Here is a 23,256-nt window from a genome sequence, read left to right as displayed (position 1 = left end):
GGATGTCCTGCAAGCACTTTCAACTTTATATGTGCAAAACTCAATTTATTTTTCTCATTTCAAATCTGCTCCTCCTCCTCCATTTACAAACCAAGTTAATGGAATAATCATCTTTAAGTCAACGAGTTTATAAATCTTTATCTTTGGTGCTTCCCTCTCCTTCACCCCACACATTCAGATAACTTGCTAATTTTTGTTGATTCTACTTCTGTGCTTGCATATGACCACAACTTTTACCCTGGTGGAGCTTTTCATCACCTCGTCTATGCTACTGCAACAGTCTCTTAGTTGAACTTCTGACATCCCAATCTTGCCTCCCTCATTCTCTTTTATACTGTCACTAGGGTTCTCTTAAGCACAAGTTCAAACAGATCATTCCCTTCCATAAAAACCACCAAAGACTCCTAATTCTGAAAAACAGAATGTAAGTAAGGATCTGACACTAAGTAAACAGAGTAAAGACTTGGGCTCATCTCACCCTCCGTGCTCTGGTGTTGCCCTATTCTTTTTTACTTGCTGATTACTAGTCAGGCACTTCCATGTTCATGTTTTCCTCAGCCTAGAAGGTTCTTCTTCTGCTTCTATCAAACTGCTATTTATTCTTTCAGTCTTTCTTCAAAGGTCTTCCACAAAACTCACTGGTTTATGGGTTACAAATGGTTCCGTAATTTTCCACACACCTTAGTCACTCTCAATGTACCTTTTATGACACACCATTCTACTAGTACTACAAGGTTTTATTTACTTATCTGTCTCCTTCCGGAGACTAACGTTCTTTGTGCAGTGGGTAGGGGAATCTGTGTTTTAGTAGTCTGTGTATAGCCCATAGGAACAAAGCATAATTAGCAAATCCTCCCAAATACTTAAGTACACTATCAAAATTGAATATGAAAGTAGATGGGGCTGGTCGTGGTGGCTCATGCCTGTAATCCCAGCACTTTGGGAGGCCAAGGTGGGTGGATCGCCCTGAGGTCAAGAGTTTGAGACCAGCCTGACCAAGATGGTGGAACCCCGACTCTACTAAAAATACAAAAATTAGCTGGGTGTGGTGGCTGGTGCCTGTAATACTAGCTACTTGGGAGGCTGAGGCAGGAAGAATTACTTGAACCTGGGAGGCAGAGGTTGCAGTGAGCCGAGATTGAGCCACTGCACTCCAGCCTGGGCAATGAAGTGAGACTCCATCTCAGAAAAAAAAAAAAAAAAAAAAAAAAAAAAAAAGGTAAGAAAGTAGATGGCAGGCATGAGACTATTTCTGGAAAATTTATTTTCACTGGAATTCAAAACACTAGCCTTTGCAGACATACCACCTGCAAATGACTGTAGTGATTTTGGGGGAATGCTCTTAATTTTTTTCTCAGTCTTTCATGTATTGTCTTGAAAAGTTATTCTTGGCTGAGTGCAGTGGCTTATGCCCGTAACGCAACACTTTGCGAGGCCGAGACGGGTGGATCACCTGAGGTCAGGAGTTCGAGACCAGCCTGGCCAACATGGCGAAACCCCATCTCTACTAAAAATACAAAGATTAGCTGGGCGTGGTGGCATGCCCCTGTAGTCCCAGCTACTTGAGAGGCTGAGGCATGAGGATCACTTGAACCCAGGAGGCGGAGGTTGTAGTGAGCTGAGATCACGCCACTGCATTCCAGCCTGGGCGACAGAGCAAGACTATCTAAAAAAAAAGGGGAGGGTGGTGGGGCTGGGTACGGTGGCTCACACCTGTAATCCCAGCACTTTGGGAGGCCGAGGCAGGCAGATCACGAAGTCAGGAGTTCAAGACCAGTTTGACCAATACCGCAAAACCGCATCTCTACTAAAAATACAAAAATTAGCCGGGCGTGGTGGCAAGCACCTGTAATCCCAGTTACTCGAAAGGCTGAGGCAGGAGAATTGCTTGCACCTGGGAGGGAGAGGTTGCAGTGAGCCAAGATTGTGCCACTGCACTCCAGCCTGGGCAACAGAGTGAGACGCCGTCTCCAAAAAAAAAAAAAAGTTATTTTTATAACACTAAATTTTTAAAATTGCCACAAAATGCAACAAACATAACCAAATTCACTGAACACATACTGATAGTACAAAAATGGTAATTAAGTGTCCAGTGGAACTATCAATATTAAAAAAGTCAATCAAGTGTTCACTGACGTTCCAAAAAGATTTACCATAATACCTGATGATCATAAAACAACACAGACCCTATCATCTAGGACCTTACTACAAAAATATAGGTAAGTAATCTACAGAGAATTAGGGAAACGGTATGTTAGTGAAATGTGTGGAACAAGGGGTCTCTAAGAAATGTGTGTTAAAGAGGATAATCTAAAAATCATCCACCAAGTGATTCCCTGATCTTCAGGAGGGCTACTTTAAAAATGTCAAGGAATATGAAAACAAACAACCCAATTAAAAAATGGGTAAAGGACTTGAATATACATTTCTCCAAATAAGGTAGATAAATAGCCAAAATACTCACGAAAATCATCACTAATCATTAGAGAAATGCAAATCAAATCCATAATTAGATACTACCTCACACACATATGGATAGCTACTATTAAAAAAAACCAGAATATAAATGTCAGAAAGGATGTGGAGAAATTAGAACCCTTGTGTACTGTTGGTGGGAATGTAAAATGAAGCAGCAACTAGGGAAAACAGTATGGCCATTCCTCAAAAAATTAACAGAATTAATACTTGATCCAGCAATCCCACTTGTGGTTATATACCCAAAAGAATTGAGAGCCAGGTCTTGAAGAGATACTGTACATTCATGCTCATAGTGGCATTAGTCATAACAGACAAAAAGTGGAAGTGGCCCAAGTGTCCATTGAAGGATGAATGAATAAATGAAATGTGGTCTATACCTACAATGGAATTTAATTCAGCCTTTAAAAGGAAGAAAATTCTGACACATGCTACAACATTTATAAACCTTACGCTAAGTTGAATAAGCAAGTCACAAAAGGACAAACACTATATAATTTCATTCATATGAGATACTTGAGTAATCAAATTCAGAAAAAGAATGGTGAAAAAAGAAAGTAAGATGGTGTTTGCCAGGGGCTGGGAGGAGAGGGGAATAAGGGAACTGTTGCTTTATAGGTCCAGATTTTCAGTTTGGGAGATTAAAAATTTTGGAGGTGGATGGGGGTAATGATGATATAATAACGTGAATATACTTAATGCTAACTGAACTGTACACTTAAAAATAGTTAACGTGGTAAATTTTATGTTAGGGTATATTTTACCATAATTTTTTTTTTTTTTTTTAAGATGGAGTTTTGCTCTTTTGCGATACCCAGGCTGGACCACAGTGGTGCAATCTCGGCTCATTGCAACCTCCGCCTCCCAGGTTCAAGCGATTGTCCTGCCTCAGCCTCCCAAGTAGCTGGGACTACAGGTGTGTGCCACCACACCTAATTTTTGTATTTTTAGTAGAGACGGGGTTCACTATGTTGGCCAGGCTGATCTCGAACTCCTGACCTCAGGTGATCCGCCTGCCTTGGCCTCCTAAAGTGCTAGGATTATAGGTGTGAGCCACCGTGCCTGGCCACCACAATTTATTAAAATAATTTTTTTTGAAATATCAAGGAATATGATGAAAATTTTATATTTGCTAAGGACAAAACCACTCAAGATACTAAATTGTCAACTTTTACTGCTTTGGGTTAAAACTGTATAAATTCAGTTTGGAAACATTGGCTATGTTCAATGTCCTACTAATTAGAAGCTCTGATTTGCTGTTGTTTGGCACATTAATTTTTAGGATTTAGTTATATACCTCATTTAAACATAACCAAACCATACTTTTGTTATAGCAAAAGTATAAACAAAAAGATAACCAGCCTAGCGTGGTGGCTTATGTCTACAATCTCACCACCTTTGGAGGCTGAGGTGTGCAGATCACTTGAGCCAAGAGTTCGAGACCAGCCTGGGTGACAGGTGAAACCCCATCACTAGGAAAAATACAAAAATTAGCCAATGTGATGGCACGCGCCTGTAGTCCCAGCTACTTGGGAGGGTGAGGCAGAAGGACTGCTTGAGCCTGGAAGACGGAGGTTGCAGTGAGCCAAGATTGTGCCACTGCACTCCATCCTGGGCAACAGAGCGAAAGCCTGTCTCAAAAAAAAAAAAAAAAAAAAAAGATAACCAACAAACGGTGCCTAATTTTCTGTATATTTAACTCCACTGAAAATTAACATCACAAAGCCACAATGGTTTCTATGATTTCCTGTTATGAACACTTGAAAATTAGCTAAAATTTCGATCCATGTTAAAATGAATAAACAGTAATTATGCATATATGCAAGTGTAATTATTCCATAATAAATGCAATTTATTAAACATCTTTTAAAACATGAGGTCCATGGATGAAAAATGCTGTAATTATATTCAAGAACTTACTTTCACCTTGATGTGTTATCTCTTGAAGTTTGCTTTGTAGCCTCTAGGAGATAAAAGAACATAGGAGTTAAAAAGGAACACTTTATAGTTCTACCCATCCAATACTTGATTTAACATATTTTAAAGGTAAACCCCTCAAAACTGCAAGGTTATTAAGAACAGTCCTTTACTGTCAGTCAGAAGTAAATTATTGTGTTTATAGAAAGTACAGAGCTAGCAGTATGAAAAGGGACCCACCTCTGCTTCTGTCATCCCACCACAGTCACTTTGGATAAGGGAATCCAATTCATACTGGGTGATATAGTTTGGATACTTGATTCCTCCAAATCTCATGTTGAAATGTGATTCCCAATGTTGGAAGGTGGGACTCAGTGGAAGGTATCTGGGTCATGGGAGTGGATCTGCACGAATGGCTTGGTGCGCCCCTCTGTGGTAATGAGTGATTTCTCCCTCTATTAGTTTACATGAGAGCTGGATGTTTAAAAGAGCATGGCACTCCTCCCTCAACCCCACTCTTGCTCCCTCTCGTGCCATGTGACATATCAGTTCTCCTTTACCCTCGCTTCCTGAGGTCCTCACCAGAAGCAGATGCTAGATGCTAACACAGCCTGCAGAACTGTGAGCCAAATAAACTTTTCCTTAAAAATTACCCAGCCTCAAGTATTCCTTTAGAGCAACACAAAAGAGACTAATATACTGGGTTATGAGTAAACGGGGTATAATATACTGGGTTATGAGTAAAAAGCTTATAAGCTAAGATCATCAACTACTTCCTCTCAGTTACCTCATACCATATGCAAATGATCAATAACTTCTCAAATCTAGCCTTCTTCTCTCCGTTGCCACTGACACACCCAGTTCAAGCTCTCATAGACTCATATCTGTACCACTGCAATGGCCTCCCAAGTACTGTCTGCTTTGTTTTACCTCTCTCTTCTCTGTACCCTGCCTCCCATCCCCCAGCAGTCACCAGAGCAGTCTTTACGAAACAAACATCAAATCAGTTTCTTGCTTAAAAACCTTTATTTGATCCCGTGTGACAAGAAGATTAGCTAACATTCTTTAGTATGTCCAACAAAATCTGTCCAAATCTGGACCTAACCGTTGTTTCTCTCCTGACCTGCCTATATATCACACAGCGGAGCCCTAGTGAAGCTGCTGGCACTCTCTTAGTCATCCATACTTCTTTGCTTTGTATTCCTAAACCTTTATGAATGATGGCCTCATTCCCCACAGAGATCTCCTATTTCTCCTCTCATCGATGTCAGAAATACTCTTATTTATTCCTTAAAACTAGGTTCATGGTATCGTCAACAAATAAATTGCAAGAAAAAAAGTGGTATAGGAGTAATTTACAGATTAAAAGAGATTAAGAGCCTACACAAAGCCTCTGTGGATGATTCTTGCTGGCTTATTTTAGAATCATATGGCTAGAAAGAAACTAGAAGCCAATATGGAACATTTTAAAATATAAATATGATATCCCTAATCTATTCCTAGCCACATGACAATATTAAAAAACACAACAAAACTGCTACGTCACTTCACCCATCAGGACGGCTACTATCAAGAAAACAGAAAGTGTTAGCAAGAATGCGGAGAAACTGGAACCCCTGAGTGTTGCTGGTAGGGATGTAAAGTGGCATAGCTGCTATGGAAAACAGTAGGGCAATTCCTCAAAAAATTAAAAATAGAATTGCTATTTGATCCAACAATTCTACTTCTGGGTATATATCCCAAAGAAATAAATGCAAGAACTCAAAGGTGTTTGTACATCCATGTTCACAGCAGCATTGTTCACAACAACCAAAAGGTAAAGCAGCCCAGGTGTCCCCTGAAGGAGGAATGGGCAAACAAATTGTGGTATATACATAAAAATACTTGTCAAAAACTCATCAAATGGTGCATTTATGACTTTTTTTTTTTTTTTTTTACTGTTGTACATTTTACCTTTTAAAAAAGTACCACAAAGAAATATTAAACTCTAGTTAATGCTATGCATGATAAAAATATTCAGGGATAAAATATATTACTGTCTGCAACTTGCTTTGAAACAAAAGAAATTAAGATGGATGCATGAATGAATAGAGGAATAGACAGAAATATGATGAAAGAAACATAGTAAAATGTTACCTCTAACATTATTAGGAAGGCACCATGAATATCTCCTTTCTTTTCCAATAGATAAGCAGTGACTTCATGAAGTTGATACTTCTGAGTAATCTAGGAAAGAAAAAAGATAAATATTTTTATTCACCAATCTTGTTTGTGGAGTGGGAAGATCCCACTGAGGATGAAAAAAACTCATATGATAAATAATGAATTTATACTTTATTAGTATGATACTTTACAGTAAAATATGCAAATAACTGACTTTCTAGTCATATAGTAGATCATTTAGCAGTTCTAACTGGACCAGATTCACTCATTTTTTTCATTTATTTATTTTAAAAAAATGTTACACACCTGAATTAGGTATACACACTGGAGAAAAGCTAATGTATATACATGCATACTAACAATACAAACTAGAACTTGATCAAGTACAATTATTAAAAAATTGAAAATGACAATAAAAACATTACACATCAACTTGTGAAATATTAATAAAAATTAATAAACAAAATCTCTAATTAGTAAAAAAGTAGTATCAGTTAGGCTTGGGAGAAAAAAGGAAAAAAGTACAGAAATGACAGCAAACAATAGAGAAACAATAGAGAGATTTCACAAACTCCAATGTAGCTTTTTTGAAAAGATTAACAGGTTAGAAAAAATGTTTACTAGAACAAGTAACACATTAACAGTTTAACAGAACAAAGGAAAAAAACATGACAGTCTCAATAAAGGCAGGAAAAGCATTTGGCAAAATACAGCACCCATTCATGACAAAAACAAAACACTCTTACTCAAACTGGGGATAACATTTTCTTAACTTAATAAAAACTATCTACCAAAATCCTATGATAAATACCACATTTAATGTAAAATATTAGATATGTTCCCTTTTAAATCAGGAACAAGGTTAGAAGTCATACTATCACTGCTTCTGTTCACCAATACTTTAGAGATCCTAGACATCTGATAAAAGAAAGAAAAAACTACAAGATTGGAATTAAAATAAAACTGCCATTATTCTTATTGTCATAAAAATCTAGAAACTGAATTTTAAAAGAATTCTGCCTGGTTGCTCCATACAAAACAATGTACAAAAATCAGTAACATTTTAATACAGCAGCAGCAATCAATATAGAAAGGTCATCTCGAAAAATCTCCTTGTACAATATTAACAAAAACTATAAATTAACTATGAACAAATTTAATATGTGCAGGAACCTTATATAAAAGCTATAAAACCTCACCAAAGAGCAGAAAAGGCAGTTTTAAAAGGCATACATTTTCCTGAAAGAGAAGAATCAACACTATAGATATGTCAATTCTCTCTGAATTAGTCTATAAATTCAATGTATTCATAAATCAAAATTCCAGAGTTTGTTTCTTTTAAAGAAACTTGACAATTTGATCTCCAAATTCATGTGGAATACTAGGAGATGTAGGACACCAAAAATAGCCAAAGCATTTTAAAGAAAAAGAATAAGGAGGGAGGATTCTTTTTCCAAATAATAAATCTATTGAAAAGCTGTATTAATTAAAATATGTGGTATGGATATAGGGAAAGACAACCAAAGGAAGAGAACGGAACCCACAGAGTCATGTATATTTGGGAGTTTAGTATATGGCAGTATGGCATTAAAAACCAGTGAGGAATGGATAATAAAATGCCACATGGACCATTAGCCATCATGTGGAAGATAAAAATCCTCCTTTTGATCAGCTTGCAAAAATTAACTCCAGATGGATTAAAAGCCTAAATGTAAGAAGCTAAACTATAAAATTTATATATAAGAGAACATCCTTTATTCCATTAAAATAGGAAAGGAAATAAGACACACACACACACACACACACACTCTTAAGCCTTAAAGAATGGTAAACTAAAACAGAAGTCACTAGAAGCCAAGTTAAATGATGTGCCATAATAAATTGGAAGAAAGTACCTCCAACACATAAAATTAGCAAAGGATTAGAGATTGGGAAATCAGAAAAAACTTCTAGAACTCAATAAGAGAGCCACAGAAACTCAACAGAAAAAATGGGCAAATGACATGAATAAATAATTCAGAGAAAAGAAAATTCCAGGCCGGGCGCGGTGGCTCACGCTTGTAATCCCAGCACTTTGGGAGGCCGAGGCGGGCGGATCACGAGGTCAGGAGATCGAGACCATGGTGAAACCCCGTCTCTACTAAAAATACAAAAAATTAGCCGGGCGTGGTGGCAGGCGCCTGTAGTCCCAGCTACTCGGAGAGGCTGAGGCAGGAGAATGGCGTGAACCCGGGAGGCAGAGGTTGCAGTGAGCCGAGATCGTGCCACTGCACTCCAGCCTAGGGGACAGAGCGAGACTCCGTCTCAAAAAAAAAAAAAAAAAGAAAATTCCAGTGGTCATCAAACATATGGAAAGATGTTCAATGTTATGAGTAATCACTAATACCCACCACAGCAAAAATTAAGAAGACTAAAAATACTAGGCATCAGCAAGGATGTGAAAAATAGCAAATATCAGACACTGCTGATGAGAATAGAAACAATCTGGAAATCAACTTGGCAATCAGTAGAACTACACTACTTTGTTGTCTTAAACAATTCCATTTGCAAGTATATTACTCAGAGAACCCTCATATGGGCACACAAGAAGATATATACAAGGATGTAAACTGTAACACTGTTTATAATAGCAAAAGATTGGAAACAATCTAAATGTTTACCAACAGGGAAATAAACAAATTGGCACATTCATTTGATAGATTACCGTAAGATCATTAAATGAATGAAGTAGATCTACATGTATAAAAATGTTTTAAAAATTTAGTAAAAGTGGCCGGGTGCAGTGGCTCACGCCAGTAATCCCAGAACTTTGGGAGGCCAAGGTGGGTGGATGACTTGAGGTCAGCAGTTCAAGACCAGCCTGGGCAACATGGTGAAACCCCATCTCTACCAAGAATACAAAAATCAGCATGGTGGTGCGCACCTATAATTTCAGCAACTTTGGAGGCTGAGGTAGGAGAATCACTTGAATCTGGGAGGTGGAGGCTGCAGTGAGCTGAGATCATGCCACTGCACTCCAGCCTGGGTGACAGAGACAGACTGTCTCAAAAAAAAAAAAAAAAATTTGGTAAAAAAAAAAAAAAAAGCAACTTACAATAAAATATCTACTGTATGATATTAATACAAGTTTTAAAAACATATAAAACTAACATGTATTTTATAGATACATACACATATAGAAAAAATTCAAAACATAGATCAGAAGGATAAACACTAGTTTAGGATGGTGGAGACCTCAGGGGAGAGGGGGGAATAAGACAGATAATGGCTGCTCTACTTTTAATATAAACAAACAAGAACAATAAGATAACAAAGATCTAAGGCCAGTATGGCAAAATGTTAACTGTAAAATTTGGTTGGTGGGTATAGACATAATTGATATTCAGCACATTTCTGTAAATTTGAAATATTTCATAATTAAACATTTTTAAAAGTATGTGTGGGCAATTCAGGACGTAGATGCAGAAAATACAGGCAACTGTTTCAGGAGTGTTGACAGCAAAAGAAAAGAGATGCATGACAGCTGAAAAATAAATGTTAAATGGGAAACATACTAATCTGTTATAGAAAATAATGTGTGTGTCTGTACATTTTCATTTAGAAACAAAAGAAAATAAGGGAAGAGAATTAAGGCAATGAATGCGCTAAAGTTACTGAATTGCTATTTAGTCTATTAAGTTTTATGGCACAACAAGACTAATCATCTGTGTCTGCAAACAAGAGTTTGGTCTCCTTTCAATATTTTTACTATGTTCCTTTTCCTATGCTTATTGAGTTGGTTAGAATTTCTATCATGCTTGATCAATAACAATTTCTATAAAGCTGACTTTACTAAAATAAATGGAGAGGCAGTTTATCCCAGCAATTAAGAGCATGCAATATAGAGTCAGACTATGTGGGTTCAATCTCAGGGGCTACCACTTAGTAGGTATAAACTTACACAGGTAACTTCATATGTGAGTCTCCCTTTTAATTATGACTTTGACTTATGAATTACCATTATTTCACAGTGAACTGTGATCCTATTCTGATCCAATCTTTTAAACCTTTGACATGTTTGACAGGCTTCTCAAAATCAAAGTTCAGATTCTAAAATTGAATCTTTTTAACCTCAATCTAATATTGGGATGTTGCAGAAGGTCCCTGAAGCATACAAAAAAGAGATAATAAACCAGCTTATTTGATGTGCTAAATTACATGGGAAACACTGTTACATAAGAAATAATGTTTCTTTGAGCTGAAAAAAAGAGCATACCCAGGTACTACAGGTAAAATCTGATGATGGCAAGCCCATGGCTTCATTTCCCAGCCTGAAGATGAGAGACTTTTAAAGGTCTACTCTGAGATTTCTTGTAAGTTTCAGCAGAGGAGATTTTTAAAAAGCCTAAATAGCCAATCACTACTCTTGCAGTACTTATATAAATAATCAGGCCAAATATAATGACACTAAACTTATTTTACAAGTCAATTGAACTTACTCTGATTATTTTTGGTAAAAATGGGAGAACTGGAGAAAAAAACTATTTCAGAAAAAAAAAAAACTACAGTAAACATGAGATTCTAACTCACGGTTTTTGATATTTTATTATTTACTTGCAATTTGACTAAATCTGAATTTTTAGTTTCCTCCAATATCTGACCAGCTCTCCAAACTAATATTTGAACATTTTCTCCCATTTTTCTGACTTGGAATCACTGAAATTAAAACTGCTTTTCCTGAATCTCTGCTCACTAAAGCTAGACAATTTGATATTAACTTTGGAGGAATCACCACAACAACTTATTTATGGACAGAAAGTTCACTGAAACACCTCATTCAAACGGCAATCCAGGAAAATCTGTCCGATTGCCATTTCCTACTTCCACCCCAACTATAGATACTTTAAACACAAATCTTGAAATATTCTCAGCTGGCTCCCCTCCAGACTGAGAGACAAGCTTAGAGACTGCTCCAAACATTAACTTTTGTTTCCTTTTTGTTTCTATAGAAATGTCTTTTATTAAATGCCTATGTGCCTATACCTGACTTTGTCAGAAACACACTTACAACACCACCACCTCCTAAAATGAGATGCAACTATTTAACTAAACTGACCCATTTTCACAACCAAGAGATTGTTTCAATAAGACATGGGACAATGTACCCGAATTTGTTCCTTTCCATTTGTTCCAATCTATGATTTTCTCCCCTCTGCCAATCTATTATGTCAAAACCACTAACACAAATCTCTCCACAGTTACCTACCTGGCATTTAATATGTGAAACTTTCTAAAAGTAAAGTTTCAAAGGGGGCACCGAACAAAACCAAAATAAGTTTCCCCCACATACTGAGGATTGTTAAGTTAAAGACAATGAAAATGCAGGGGAATCCTCTGCTCCCGCCTCTATCTGCCTGATGGTAGGACATACATTCTTTACTGGATAGCACTTGCTTATTGGCCTGGAGAAGACACCAGCAAGCACGGGAGGAATCTGGAAACACAGTTGACTATCTTCCCATACATGTTCCCACCTTTTACTAGGCTGGAACTGCTCTCTCCTATCTTGTCACTATGTAAGATTTAAGGCTCTTTGTTAAAATACTGTTTAAGCAAAGCCCCTAAGCCACTGCCTTGAGAAAGATACTTTTGAACTGAGGTCTCTCCTACATGATGGGAATAGCACATATCAATAAACCTCTTTTTGTTTTTCTTTTGTTAATCTGACTTTTGTTTTCAGGAGTGTGTCTCAACTAAGAATTTATAAGGTTTAAAAAAGAAATTATATATTTTTTCCCCTTTTCTTTGATCATCTGTCAAATGGAGAATGTTAAGAAGAGTTTACTCTTGTCTCTTCTACATTGTTCGTCTCACCTGAATAGTTTCTTCCAGACGGTAGCACTCAAGGACTTGCAGAGTCTCTATAACTTGGGTTGGGCTGAACTGACACAACAGCTCAATGAACTGCTCTGTGATACAAGGAGATATTTGCAGTAATTCTTGATTTATATGAATACCTTCCCTAAAAACACAAAAGAGAATACTCAATTGTAGCATTATTTAATCACATCTATAATTAAAAGCTACCAGTAAAAAGCACATTACATTAAAACTAGGACTACCTGCTGGTCAGATAAAAATATGAATTGAAAGTCTCAATGCTATTTAGGTTACTTGAGCAAACTGTACATTACATAAGAGGCATTGTAAGTTGCAATATTACTGAGGTTATGTTGAATAATTAAGGAAGTAACATTCAGTTGAAACTCTTCTAAATCATACCAAAAGTTGTGTTTTATTCTAAAAGAAACAAGAGCCACCCAATTTAGTCCTAATACTTTGATCTCTAAGTAACTATATATAACCATCTTCCAATCTCAGTGTTTCTTCTTTATGTTCTTCATAGCATCAATCATATCACATTGCAATGACTTGTTTAATTATCTACCTTCTCTAAAACACTATAAATTCTGTGAGGAGTAGGTACCAGGTATCTTCTCAGTAGTAAATTTTTGAAGCTAATCAATGTCTTGCACATAGTGAGGACTAATTTTTTTGGTTATTGTATAATAAATACAGGAGTAATACTAAAATACACAATATTTATGGGTTCATTTGCCTAGTACACCAGCTACTCACATAGCCTGCTATTCATAATGCCTACACAAAAGTTTTGGAAGTAGAGTATTAATTGCATCATGCTGGGCACTCAAGCACTCAATTACTGATGGTGGAAAGTAGCTACTTAGGAAACCAACTGTTCATTGGAGACCTAAGAATCATCCTCTCTCTAGCTTCAAAAGAAGTTAGTTCCTTCTGAGAGTCCTATCTTCTCTTCAGAATTCCTGAACTAAAGCTCATTATTATATAAATAACTGGAACAGGGTTAATAAGATACAACAATGATTGCTCGGAAAACTAGCCCAGTTCTGAAGAAAGGTTAAAGCACATGGTCTAAAGAAGCAGTTTCCAGCTTTTCTCATATTGTGGCACACAGAAAATAAGATATTTGTTTGGTCCACTGTAGTGAAGTAAGATTGCTCACAAGGGACTCTGGTGGTCCCAAGAGCTGAGACAGTCTCCAGGCACACTTGTAACCATGTACAGTAGTACATCAATAGCCACAGGGTGGGACTCTCTGGACTCCAGAAAGAACAATTTGGATTTTGTAATTGTTCATAAGTGATAGTAAGTAGTGCTTCTACTTTTACTAATAAGAAGCTTGGGTTAAAGAAAAAGAGACTGTATTTAGACACAGGGCATTTTCTCTAATTTAAGAACTTTGTGATACTCAGTCCTGACCAGAGGTGGGTAAACGATAAACTGCTGCTTGGAACTTTCAATACTTGCTGATGGGCTAATTCAGTATCTCCTCAAATTGGCTATAAATTCCAAGGAAAGAGTGTTCTTTTTTTTTTTTTGTATCTTATAACTGCCTTTAATACAGAAGTTTGTTCAGTGACTGGCTATTCCCTATGTATACCACCACCTTAGTTCTTACCCACAACTTGAAAATCATCTGTTTAAGTATCTGTGTCCCCAACTACATTGTAAAGTCCATGGTATTGCATTCATAATTGTTTACCCATCATTAAGACAAAATAAATAGTGCTCAGTAATCTGATGTAAATATATATTGAATTGAACTGAAATGAATGTAGACAGTACATTGGACTGCCTTCAAACAGAGGAAGAAAACGTGTAGGGTCCAGCCCTATGGGACTTAGCAGGTGTTCTCCCCGTGTGCAGAGACACGAGATTTAATAAATAAAGACACAAGACAAAGAGATAAAGAGAAAATAGCTGGGCCCGGGGGACCACTACCACCAAGACGTGGAGACCGGCAGTGGCCTCAAACGGCTGGGCGTGCTGATATTTATTGCATACAAGACAAGTGGGGGCAGGGTAAGGAGGATGAATCTTCTAAGTGATAAGGTGAAGCAAGTCACATGATCATGGTTCTTCTATGCACTTACAAGAAAGATCAAAGACTTTAAGACTTTCACTATTTCTTCTACTGCTATCTACTACGAACTTCGAAGAGGAACCAGGAGTACAGGAGGAACATGAAAGTGGACAAGGAGAGTGACCATCGAAGCAGCACAGCACCACAGGGAGGGGTTTAGGCCTCTGGATGACTGCGGGCAGGCCTAGATAATATCCAGCCTTCCACAAGAAGCTGGTGGAGCAGAGTGTTCCCTGACTCCTCCAAGGAAAGGAGACTCCCTTTCGCGGTCTGCTAAGTAACGGGTGCCTTCCCAGACACTGGCGTTACCACTTGACCAAAGAGCCCTCAAGTGGCCCTTATTCATGCGGGCGTCACAGAAGGCTCACCTCTTGCCTTCTAGGTCACTTCTCACAATGTCCCTTCAACACCTGACCCTATACCCGCCGGTTATTCCTAGGTTATATTAGTAATGCAACAAAGAGTAATACTAAAAGCTAATGATTAATGTTTATAATAATGATTGATAATTGTCTATGATCATCTCTGTATCTAATTTGCATTATGATTATTCTTATTTTAACTATTTTCTTTATTACACTGAAATAGTTTGTGCCTTCAGTCTCTTGCCTTGGCACCTAGGTAATCTTTCGCCCACAAAAACGTAGAATAGAGGGCTGAAAACTACAAGGACTAGGGCTATAAACTCAGAGATAATTAGGAATAAATCCTATCAGAAAGTCCTACATGGAGAAATTAGAAGCAGCACATGATAATCTAGGGACACGGCAGTTCTCTATGTGGGAATATAATATTGTGATATAATAAGCACACAGCTCCTAAAATCGTCAAGCTTTCCAAAGTGTTATCTTCTTCCATGCTAGTGAGATGACTGAGGGCTGGGGTCTCCTGGACAGCCTCAGGATAAGGGCTGGTTGCCAGGAGAGCCAACCACATGATTAGAGGGTTGGAACTTTCAGTCCCACCCCAGCCCTGACACCTCTGGAGAGGGAAGAGGGGCTGAAGGTTGACTTGATCACCAATGGCCAACGATGTAATCAATCACGTCTACATAATAAAGGCTCCATAAAAACCCCAAGGACTAAGTTCAGGGAGTTTCTGGATCGCTGAACATGTGGAGGGTCCCGGAGGGCAGTGTGCGCCAAGAGGGCATGGAAGTTCCCTGGCCCTTCCCACATAGCTCGCCCTGTGCATTTCTTCTTCTATCTGGCTGTTCCCCTATATCCTTTGTAATATCCCTTATTATAAACCAGTAAATGTAAGTAAGGTTTTCCCTGAATTGTGTGAGCTGCTCTAGCAAATTAATCGAATCTGGGGAGGAGGGTCAAGGGTATCCTGATTTAAAGTCATAGTTGCTCAGAAGCACAGGTTATAGCCTGGGGCTTATGCTCAGTACCTGAAGTAGGGGCTAGTTTTGTGGGACTAAGCCTGTGGGAAGAGAAATAAAAGGAAAATCCTAAGCTCTCCAACCAACTTAATAAAACTGAGATGCAGCAGGGGCCTCTCTTAGGGGCCTGCCACACACCTTCCCCTCTTTCAAGCATGAAAATAAAGAAAAATCTTGAATCTCTTCAAGGGAAATTCCACGCATCTAGCTAGTCTTTAGAAGTAAATGAGTAACCTGATAACAAAGAAACAGCTTACAACAATAGCCACCCAAGTAGGTTAGAGCGACAAGATGTTTGATTCCCTGTAGAAATTAAAGATAACATCTTAACATATGTCCCTGAGTTGTTTTTCTCAAACCTGTACCACAACCAGATGGAAAATGCCAACCACTGTCATGCAGAACTCAGATAAGGGGGCCCCTGAGGACTGAGCTCTGTCTGCTGTTGTTTGCTCTAGATAGCTTCCTAAAGGGTCTGGAGAGAGTCACGCCCACAAGCCAAACCTTAATATTCCTTCTGCCGACCCCAAGTTCTTAGGCAAAGCCTTGCTTCCTTAACCAATTGCAAATCAAAGAATCTCTGAATCCACCTATGCCATATAGGACCCCCACTTCAAGATATCCCACCTTTTTGAGCGAAATCAATGTATAAAACCTCCATGTAGTGATTTGCAATTTGGCCTGTAATTTCTGCTTTCCTGAAACGTTCCCCTGTCTTTAAAAACTCTTCCTGTAAGCCATCAGGGATGTCTGGTCTTAAGCATGAGCTGCCGATTCTCCTTGCTTGGTGCCCTGCAAAGAAATGCCCTCCGTTCTCTCACTGCAAACCTCAATGTGGGTGTTTGGCTTTACTGCACCAGGTAAGTGGACCCAGGTTCAGTTTGGTAACAGACTCTACCTTAAAAATTGAGTTCCCAGCCATGACAGGATGGCAGGGCAGACATGCCTCAGTATGCCCCTTCCTTATTAACCTTTAACCAGAATTCTTTCCTAAGGAGTAAAAAGAAACCAGCTCTGGAAAACAAAAAATAGATGGCTCATTCTTTCATTGCCTTTAGCCAACTGTCTGAGGTTGTGACCAGACTCCTCCTCCACCTTTGCTGTTTCAATGTGATAGCTCACCAGTTTCACAACACATCCTTTCCTAAACACTAACCACCACCTCCACAACTGTTTTGCCAAATGGCAGAGGACATGCAGTGAGGGTTTCCGTGTCATCTGCTTCACCTTTTGACGTCAGAGGGCTGAAAACTGCCCCTTTGGATTGTGGTAATGCTGCCATATTTTGAACATGGGTCCCACGAAAAGGCATGAAGCTCGATTGTGCATGTGCTTATTTCTCCTTTCATAAATATTCATGACTCTTCCTATAGGTTACTGAATATATACACTTAGCTACTCAGCATAAATTACTGTTCCTTTTACCCCTCCCTTGAACTGCTTGTTTTCAGCTTCTGCCAGAGGCTACACTTCCCAGCCTGTAGAATGGCCACCTTGCAGGCTGCAACTCTTTATCTGAAATAAAGCTCTCCTTTCAAAATTTATGAACCTTGTGATTCTTCAGTTGGCAAGGATCTGACAGTAACTCCAGATACATAGTGTCAGAAATGAGTGAAATTGTAGGCTACCCAGTTGGTGCCCACTAGAGAACTGCTTGATTGGTGTGTGGGGAAAAATCCCCACATACATCACCAACGCAGACTGATTTATCTTATTATCAGAGGGATCAAGGTTGTGTCTCAAGAGAACACTATTAGGTAAAAGAAAATGGGAATGTTAACCAATGTTTCCCCATATTCAGATGAGCCAGTGTGCTTTCCAGAGGTTTATGCCAAATTGTAGGTTGTGTTTTATGCCAAATTGTTGGTATTTCATTTACATCAGACTTCTGTTAATATGTCTTATAAATGCAAGACGATGGAGCAAATTCAGACTAGACATAAGTATGAACAATAGTACTTCTTTCCAGAAAATTTATTGACACAACCATTTACGAGAAACAAAGTTGTGAATATGCATCAAACCAAGCAAATCACCCAGATGAATAGATTTTGATGGATTCATTGTGAGAGAAATAATGTGTCTGATGGGAAATGTTCAGGCCACATCAATATAATCAAAACTTTAATAAGTTAGCTGGAGCATTAATGATTTACATCCATTTCCGACTGTTGCTTATCAGTCTTGCACATAAATTTGCTATATCCATTTCCCAAAGCTATCTGTTAGTCTTCTATTAACTATCTGCTTTGCAATATACCCACTGCTTTCTTTTGTCAGTTTTAGAAGAAAGCATGTGTGTGCCTTGTGAAACATACACACAAACCCTGCCTACTACAGAATTCAGGTTGGAGCACATATCCACCCTTACTCAAATTGTGAAAATCATTTCAAATTACAACTCTGTAAACTGAACCATTTCTAGGGAAGACGAAAAATATATATCAGTTTTGAAAAACATATATCAAATTCTTTTTTTTTTTTTAGACAGCCTCACTCTGTCGTCTGGAGTAAAGTGGTATAATTTCAACTCACTGCAATCTCTGCCTCCTGGGCTCCAGTGATCCTCCCACTTCTGCTTCCTGAGTAACTGAGACTATAGGTGTGGGGCACTACGCCTGGCTAATTTTTGATTTTTTTGTAAAGATGGGGTCTCACCATGTTGCCTAGGCTGGTCTTGAACTCTTGGGCTCAAGCAATCCATGTGCCTCAGCCTCCTAAAGTGCTGGGATTACAGGTGTGAGCCACCATGTCTAGCCCCCATTAAAATTATTCAAAAATTCAAATTCTGTAAATTAGTTCAACCATTGTGGAAGACAGTATGGCAATTCCTCAAGGAGCTAGAACCAGAAATACCATCTGACCCAGCAATTCCATTATTGGGTATATACCCAAAGGAATATGAATCATTCTACTATAAAGACATAGGCACACATATGTTTATTGCAGCACTATTTACAATAGCTAAGTCATGGAACCAACCCAAATGCCCATCAATGATAGAGTGGATAAAGAAAATGTGGTACAAATATACCATGCAATACTATGCGGCCATAAAAAGGAATGAGATCATGTCCTTTGCAGGGACATGGATGAAGCTGGAAGCCATCATGCTTAACAAACTAACACAGGAACAGAAAACCAAACATCAGATGTTCTCACTCATAAGAGGGAGTTGAACGATGAGAACACATGGACACAGGGAGGGGAAGAACACACACCAGGGCCTGTTGGGGGGTGGGGGGCGAGGGGAGGGAACTTAGAGGATGGGTCAATAGGTTCAGCAAACCACCACGGCACACGTATACCTATGTAACAAACCTGCACATTCTGCACACGTATCCCAGAACTTAAAGTAAAATAAAAATTAAAAAATAAATAAAATTCAAATTTTGACTTCCTAATATTTGACAAAGAAAATACACATTGTGTTGGAATTTTTTTAAAGGCTAGTCTAGTCCCACCCCCTCACTCTAAAAACTATCTAAATAGGCCAGTCTAGACTAATCTTTCATTTCTCTAAGGAAGAGGATTTCACAACCTCCTTCACGTATTGTTTTTACAATTTAGGTCCACTTCGGCTTAGCCTAAATCCTGTCTGCTTAAATTCTCTGCTCTATCCCATATATCCAGTCCTTAGATGTGGTGGCCCCCTTTTGACTACCCAGTACCTTTTAGACTGAGAATGCAAATATATCACCCACAACAAGCTAGAGTAAAAAAAAAAAAAAAAAAAAAAAAACAAAACTGCTGGGTGTGGCCGCTCATGCCTGTAATCCCAGCACTTTGGGAGGCTGAGGTGGGTGGATTACTTGAGGCCAGGAGTTTGAAACCAGCCTGGGCAACATGGTGAAACCCCATCTCTACTAAAAACACAAAATATTAGTCAGGCATGGTGGTGCGTACCTGTAATCCCAGTTACTCGGGAGACAAATGCAGAAGAATCACTTGAACTCGGGAGGCAGGGGTTGCAGGGAGCCGAAATCACACCACTGCACTCCAGCCTGGGCAACACAGTGAGAGACTCTGTCTCAGTTAAAAAACAACAACAATAGCAACAAACAACAACAACAACAAAAACCCCTATTTTCCCTATAGTTGTCATTCAAATCACAAAGCCTTAAGCTGAACTTTCAGCTTTCCATACGCATTCCGAGTTAAAAATGCCAAATGTAATCCTGTGCCAACTAAGCAAAACATAAGTGAATGTTCCAATCTGCCTGAAAAATACATTAAATGTGATTATTACAGGTAGCAAAGACAATATCTATAAAATCTGTATGAAACTGTAACATACAAACAAACACAATGGTCTCTACAAACTTGACAAGCATTGACTGAGACAGAAACTTTCCTCTGGTAAGAAGGAATCCAGTGCATCCTTGGTCTCTTTGCTCCCCATCACGACTGCCACGATCCACAGAGCTAACGGTATTTCCGCATATAGGAACAGCCATAATCCCTCATAAACTTTTAAGAGGCACAGAACAATGCAGGCAAGTTCATCATTGCCTGACAGCAAAGATTCTGACACATCAAGTTAATGTAACAGCATATCTAAGACAGCTAGCTGTAGGGGATTTGGTCACTTTCCACTTTCCTGGTTTGACTAATAATCAAATGCCAAAATGTAATTTTTCAAATCTTTTTTTTTTTTTTTAAGACAGACTCTCACTCCGTTGGCCAGGCTGGAGTGCAGTGGCATGATCATGGCTCACTGCAGCCTTGACCTCCCCGGCTCAAGCAATTCTCTCACCTCAGCCTCCCAAGTAGCTGGGACTACAGGTGTGCACCACCATGCCCTGCTAATTTTTATAGAGATAGGGCTTCACTGTGTTGCCCAGACTGGTCTTGAACTCCTCGGCTCAAGCAATCTGCCCATCTCAGCCTCCTAAAGTGCTGAGGTTACAGGTGTGAGCCACCTCACCCAGCCTAATCTTTCAAATTTTAATAAAATTTGTTATTTCTCTGATAGTCATGAAAAGAAAGTACATATTGTTCTCCTACATAGGAAGGAAAAATGAGCTTTATAAGCTCATAGAAATAAGAGCCTAATGATTTCAGGGACAGAAAGAATAATTCAGCTCTATAATCACATCAGGTATAAATGTTATTTGAATTATTCTAATTCTATGCAGGCTGGGATGTCGTATTTTCAGACTACTTTAAGAAACTAAGGTTAACTTTAAGGGGCCATTAAAGCCCTTAGAAGAACTGGCCTGGTGCCATGCCTACATGGTTCCCAGCCTTGCAGTAAGTAAAGAATGTCACTTTCTGACAGGCCCAGGAACCTCAGAATATTCTGGGGACTCCAAGCAAAAATGAATTCACCCAAGTATTACTGGTAAAATCTGATTACTATGCTGGCCACTGATTTACTATTGGTAAAGTCCATGGCTACCCTGAAAAGGCTTTTTTGTTTTTTGGAGACAGGTCTCCCTCTGTCATCCAGGCTGTAGTGCAATGGCAGTGGCGTGATCACAGCTCACTGTTTAACTTTAAACTCCTTAGCTCAAGCAATCCTTCTGCCTCAGTCTCCTGAATAGCTGGGATTATAGGTGTGACTACTATGCCTGGCTAATTTTTCATTTTTATTTTTTTTAGAGATGGAGTCTCACTATGTTGCCCAGGCTGGTCTTGAATTCCTGGCCTGAAGAGTCTTTTAAAGGTATACTCTAAGGTTTCTTATAATAAATTCCAACAAAGCAGATTAAAACAAAAAGAGCCTATATGGCCAATCACTATTCTTGTTGCACTTTATGCAAATGATCAGGCCAAGTATAATAAGGCTAAAACTGCTTTTAATAATTAAATTAGTGTAATTACTGTAAATATCTTTAGTAAGAATGGGGGTAATTATAAAGAGAAAACTTATGTTTCAGAAGAAAACTACAGCACATCTGTTATTAGATTCTAGACCTGTCGAATATTTTTGAGTTTTTTTTATTACCTGGTCTAAATCCTGAATTTTTAGTTTCCTCCACTATCTGGCTATGACTCCCAGACTTATGTTTCTAATTTTTCTCCTACCTTTCTGACTTGAAATCATTAAGTTTTAAAGTGTGCTTTCCCTGAAGCCCTGCAAGCTAAAGTTACACAACTTGATATAAACTTCGAAGAAATCATACAAATTATTTATGGAAAAAAGTTCACTGAAATTTTGATGCAAACAGCAATCCAGAAAAATCTGTCAAAATTACCAGTTTACTTTTACTCCAACTGCAGATATTTTGAAAACAAATATAAAAATCTTCTCAGCTGACTGTGCTCCAGAATTAAACTCGCTAACAGACTGCTCCAAACATTAAACTTTGTTTTTCTTTTGCTCCCATAGACATGCCTCTTGCTAAATATGTTTGTCTATACCATAGAGTTAATTTTGATTAAAAAAAAAAAACAAAACCTGTCCACAACATCACCTCCTGAAATAAGATACAACTGATCAACTGAACAGAGTAATTCTCAGGACTAAAAGATTGTTTCAATAAGATATGGGACAATGTACCCAAATTTGTTCCTTTCCACTTGTTTTGATCTATGATTTTCTCCCCTCTGCCAAACTGTTATGTCAAAACCTCTAACCCAAAATCTCTCCAGAGCTACCCACCTAGCTTTTAATATGTGAAACTTTCTAAAAGTTTCAAAGGGGGCACCGAACAATCAAATACGTCTCCCCAAAATATTGAGGATTGTTAAAGACAATGAAAATGCGGGGAACCTCTCTGCCCCTGCCTCTATCTGCCTGATGGCAGGACATAACATTCTTTACTGGAGACAGCACTTGCTTACTGGCCTAGAGAAGGCACCAGCAGGTACCAGTGGAATCTGGGAACAGATTTTACTATCTCTCCACACGTTTCCACCTTTTACAAGGCTGGAACTGCCCTTTCCTGTCTTGTCACTATGTAAGATTTAAGGCTTTTTGTTAAAACTGTTTAAGCAAAGCCCCTAAGCCACTGCCTTGAGAGAGATACTTTTGAACTGAGGCCTGTCCCACATGATGGGTACATCACACATTAATAAGCTTCTAGGCCGGGTGCGGTGGCTCACGCCTGTAATCCCAGCACTTTGGGAGGCTGAGGCGGGCGGATCACGAGGTCAGGAGATCGAGACCATCCTGGCTAACATGGTGAAACCCCATCTCTACTAAAAATACAAAAAATTAGCCGGGCGTGGTGGTGGGCGCCTGTAGTCCCATCTACTCGGGAGGCTGAGGCAGGAGAATGGCGTGAACCCGGGAGCTTGCAGTGAGCCGAGATAGCGCCACTGCAGTCTGGCCTGGGCGAAAGAGCGAGACTCCGTCTCAAAAAAAAAAAAAAAAAAAGGCTTCTGTTTGTTTTTCTTTTGTTAATCTGAGTTTTGTTTTCAG

The 23,256-nt window shown here is 38.7% G+C and overlaps 1 protein-coding gene across 6 annotated transcripts in view; it reads right to left on the bottom strand.

The window, feature by feature from the left end:
• The window catches only part of VPS8 (VPS8 subunit of CORVET complex), a 237,310-nt gene that overhangs the window by 77,501 nt on the left and 136,553 nt on the right, over positions 1 to 23,256 (bottom strand). For all 6 annotated transcript variants that reach the window (XM_063621917.1, XM_063621919.1, XM_063621915.1 and 3 more), the window contains 3 exons: positions 12,409 to 12,556; positions 6,529 to 6,618; positions 4,396 to 4,438 (listed from right to left, as the gene is read on the bottom strand). In XM_063621917.1, coding sequence (XP_063477987.1) covers positions 4,396 to 4,438; positions 6,529 to 6,618; positions 12,409 to 12,556 — 281 coding nt within the window. The remainder of the gene's footprint in view (positions 1 to 4,395; positions 4,439 to 6,528; positions 6,619 to 12,408; positions 12,557 to 23,256) is intronic.

This window comes from Symphalangus syndactylus, chromosome 17 (genome assembly GCF_028878055.3).
Source record: "Symphalangus syndactylus isolate Jambi chromosome 17, NHGRI_mSymSyn1-v2.1_pri, whole genome shotgun sequence".
In the NCBI taxonomy this organism is placed as follows: domain Eukaryota; kingdom Metazoa; phylum Chordata; class Mammalia; order Primates; family Hylobatidae; genus Symphalangus; species Symphalangus syndactylus.
Note: the sequence above shows the minus strand (reverse complement) of the source record. Positions and strands in the feature narration are given on the sequence as shown.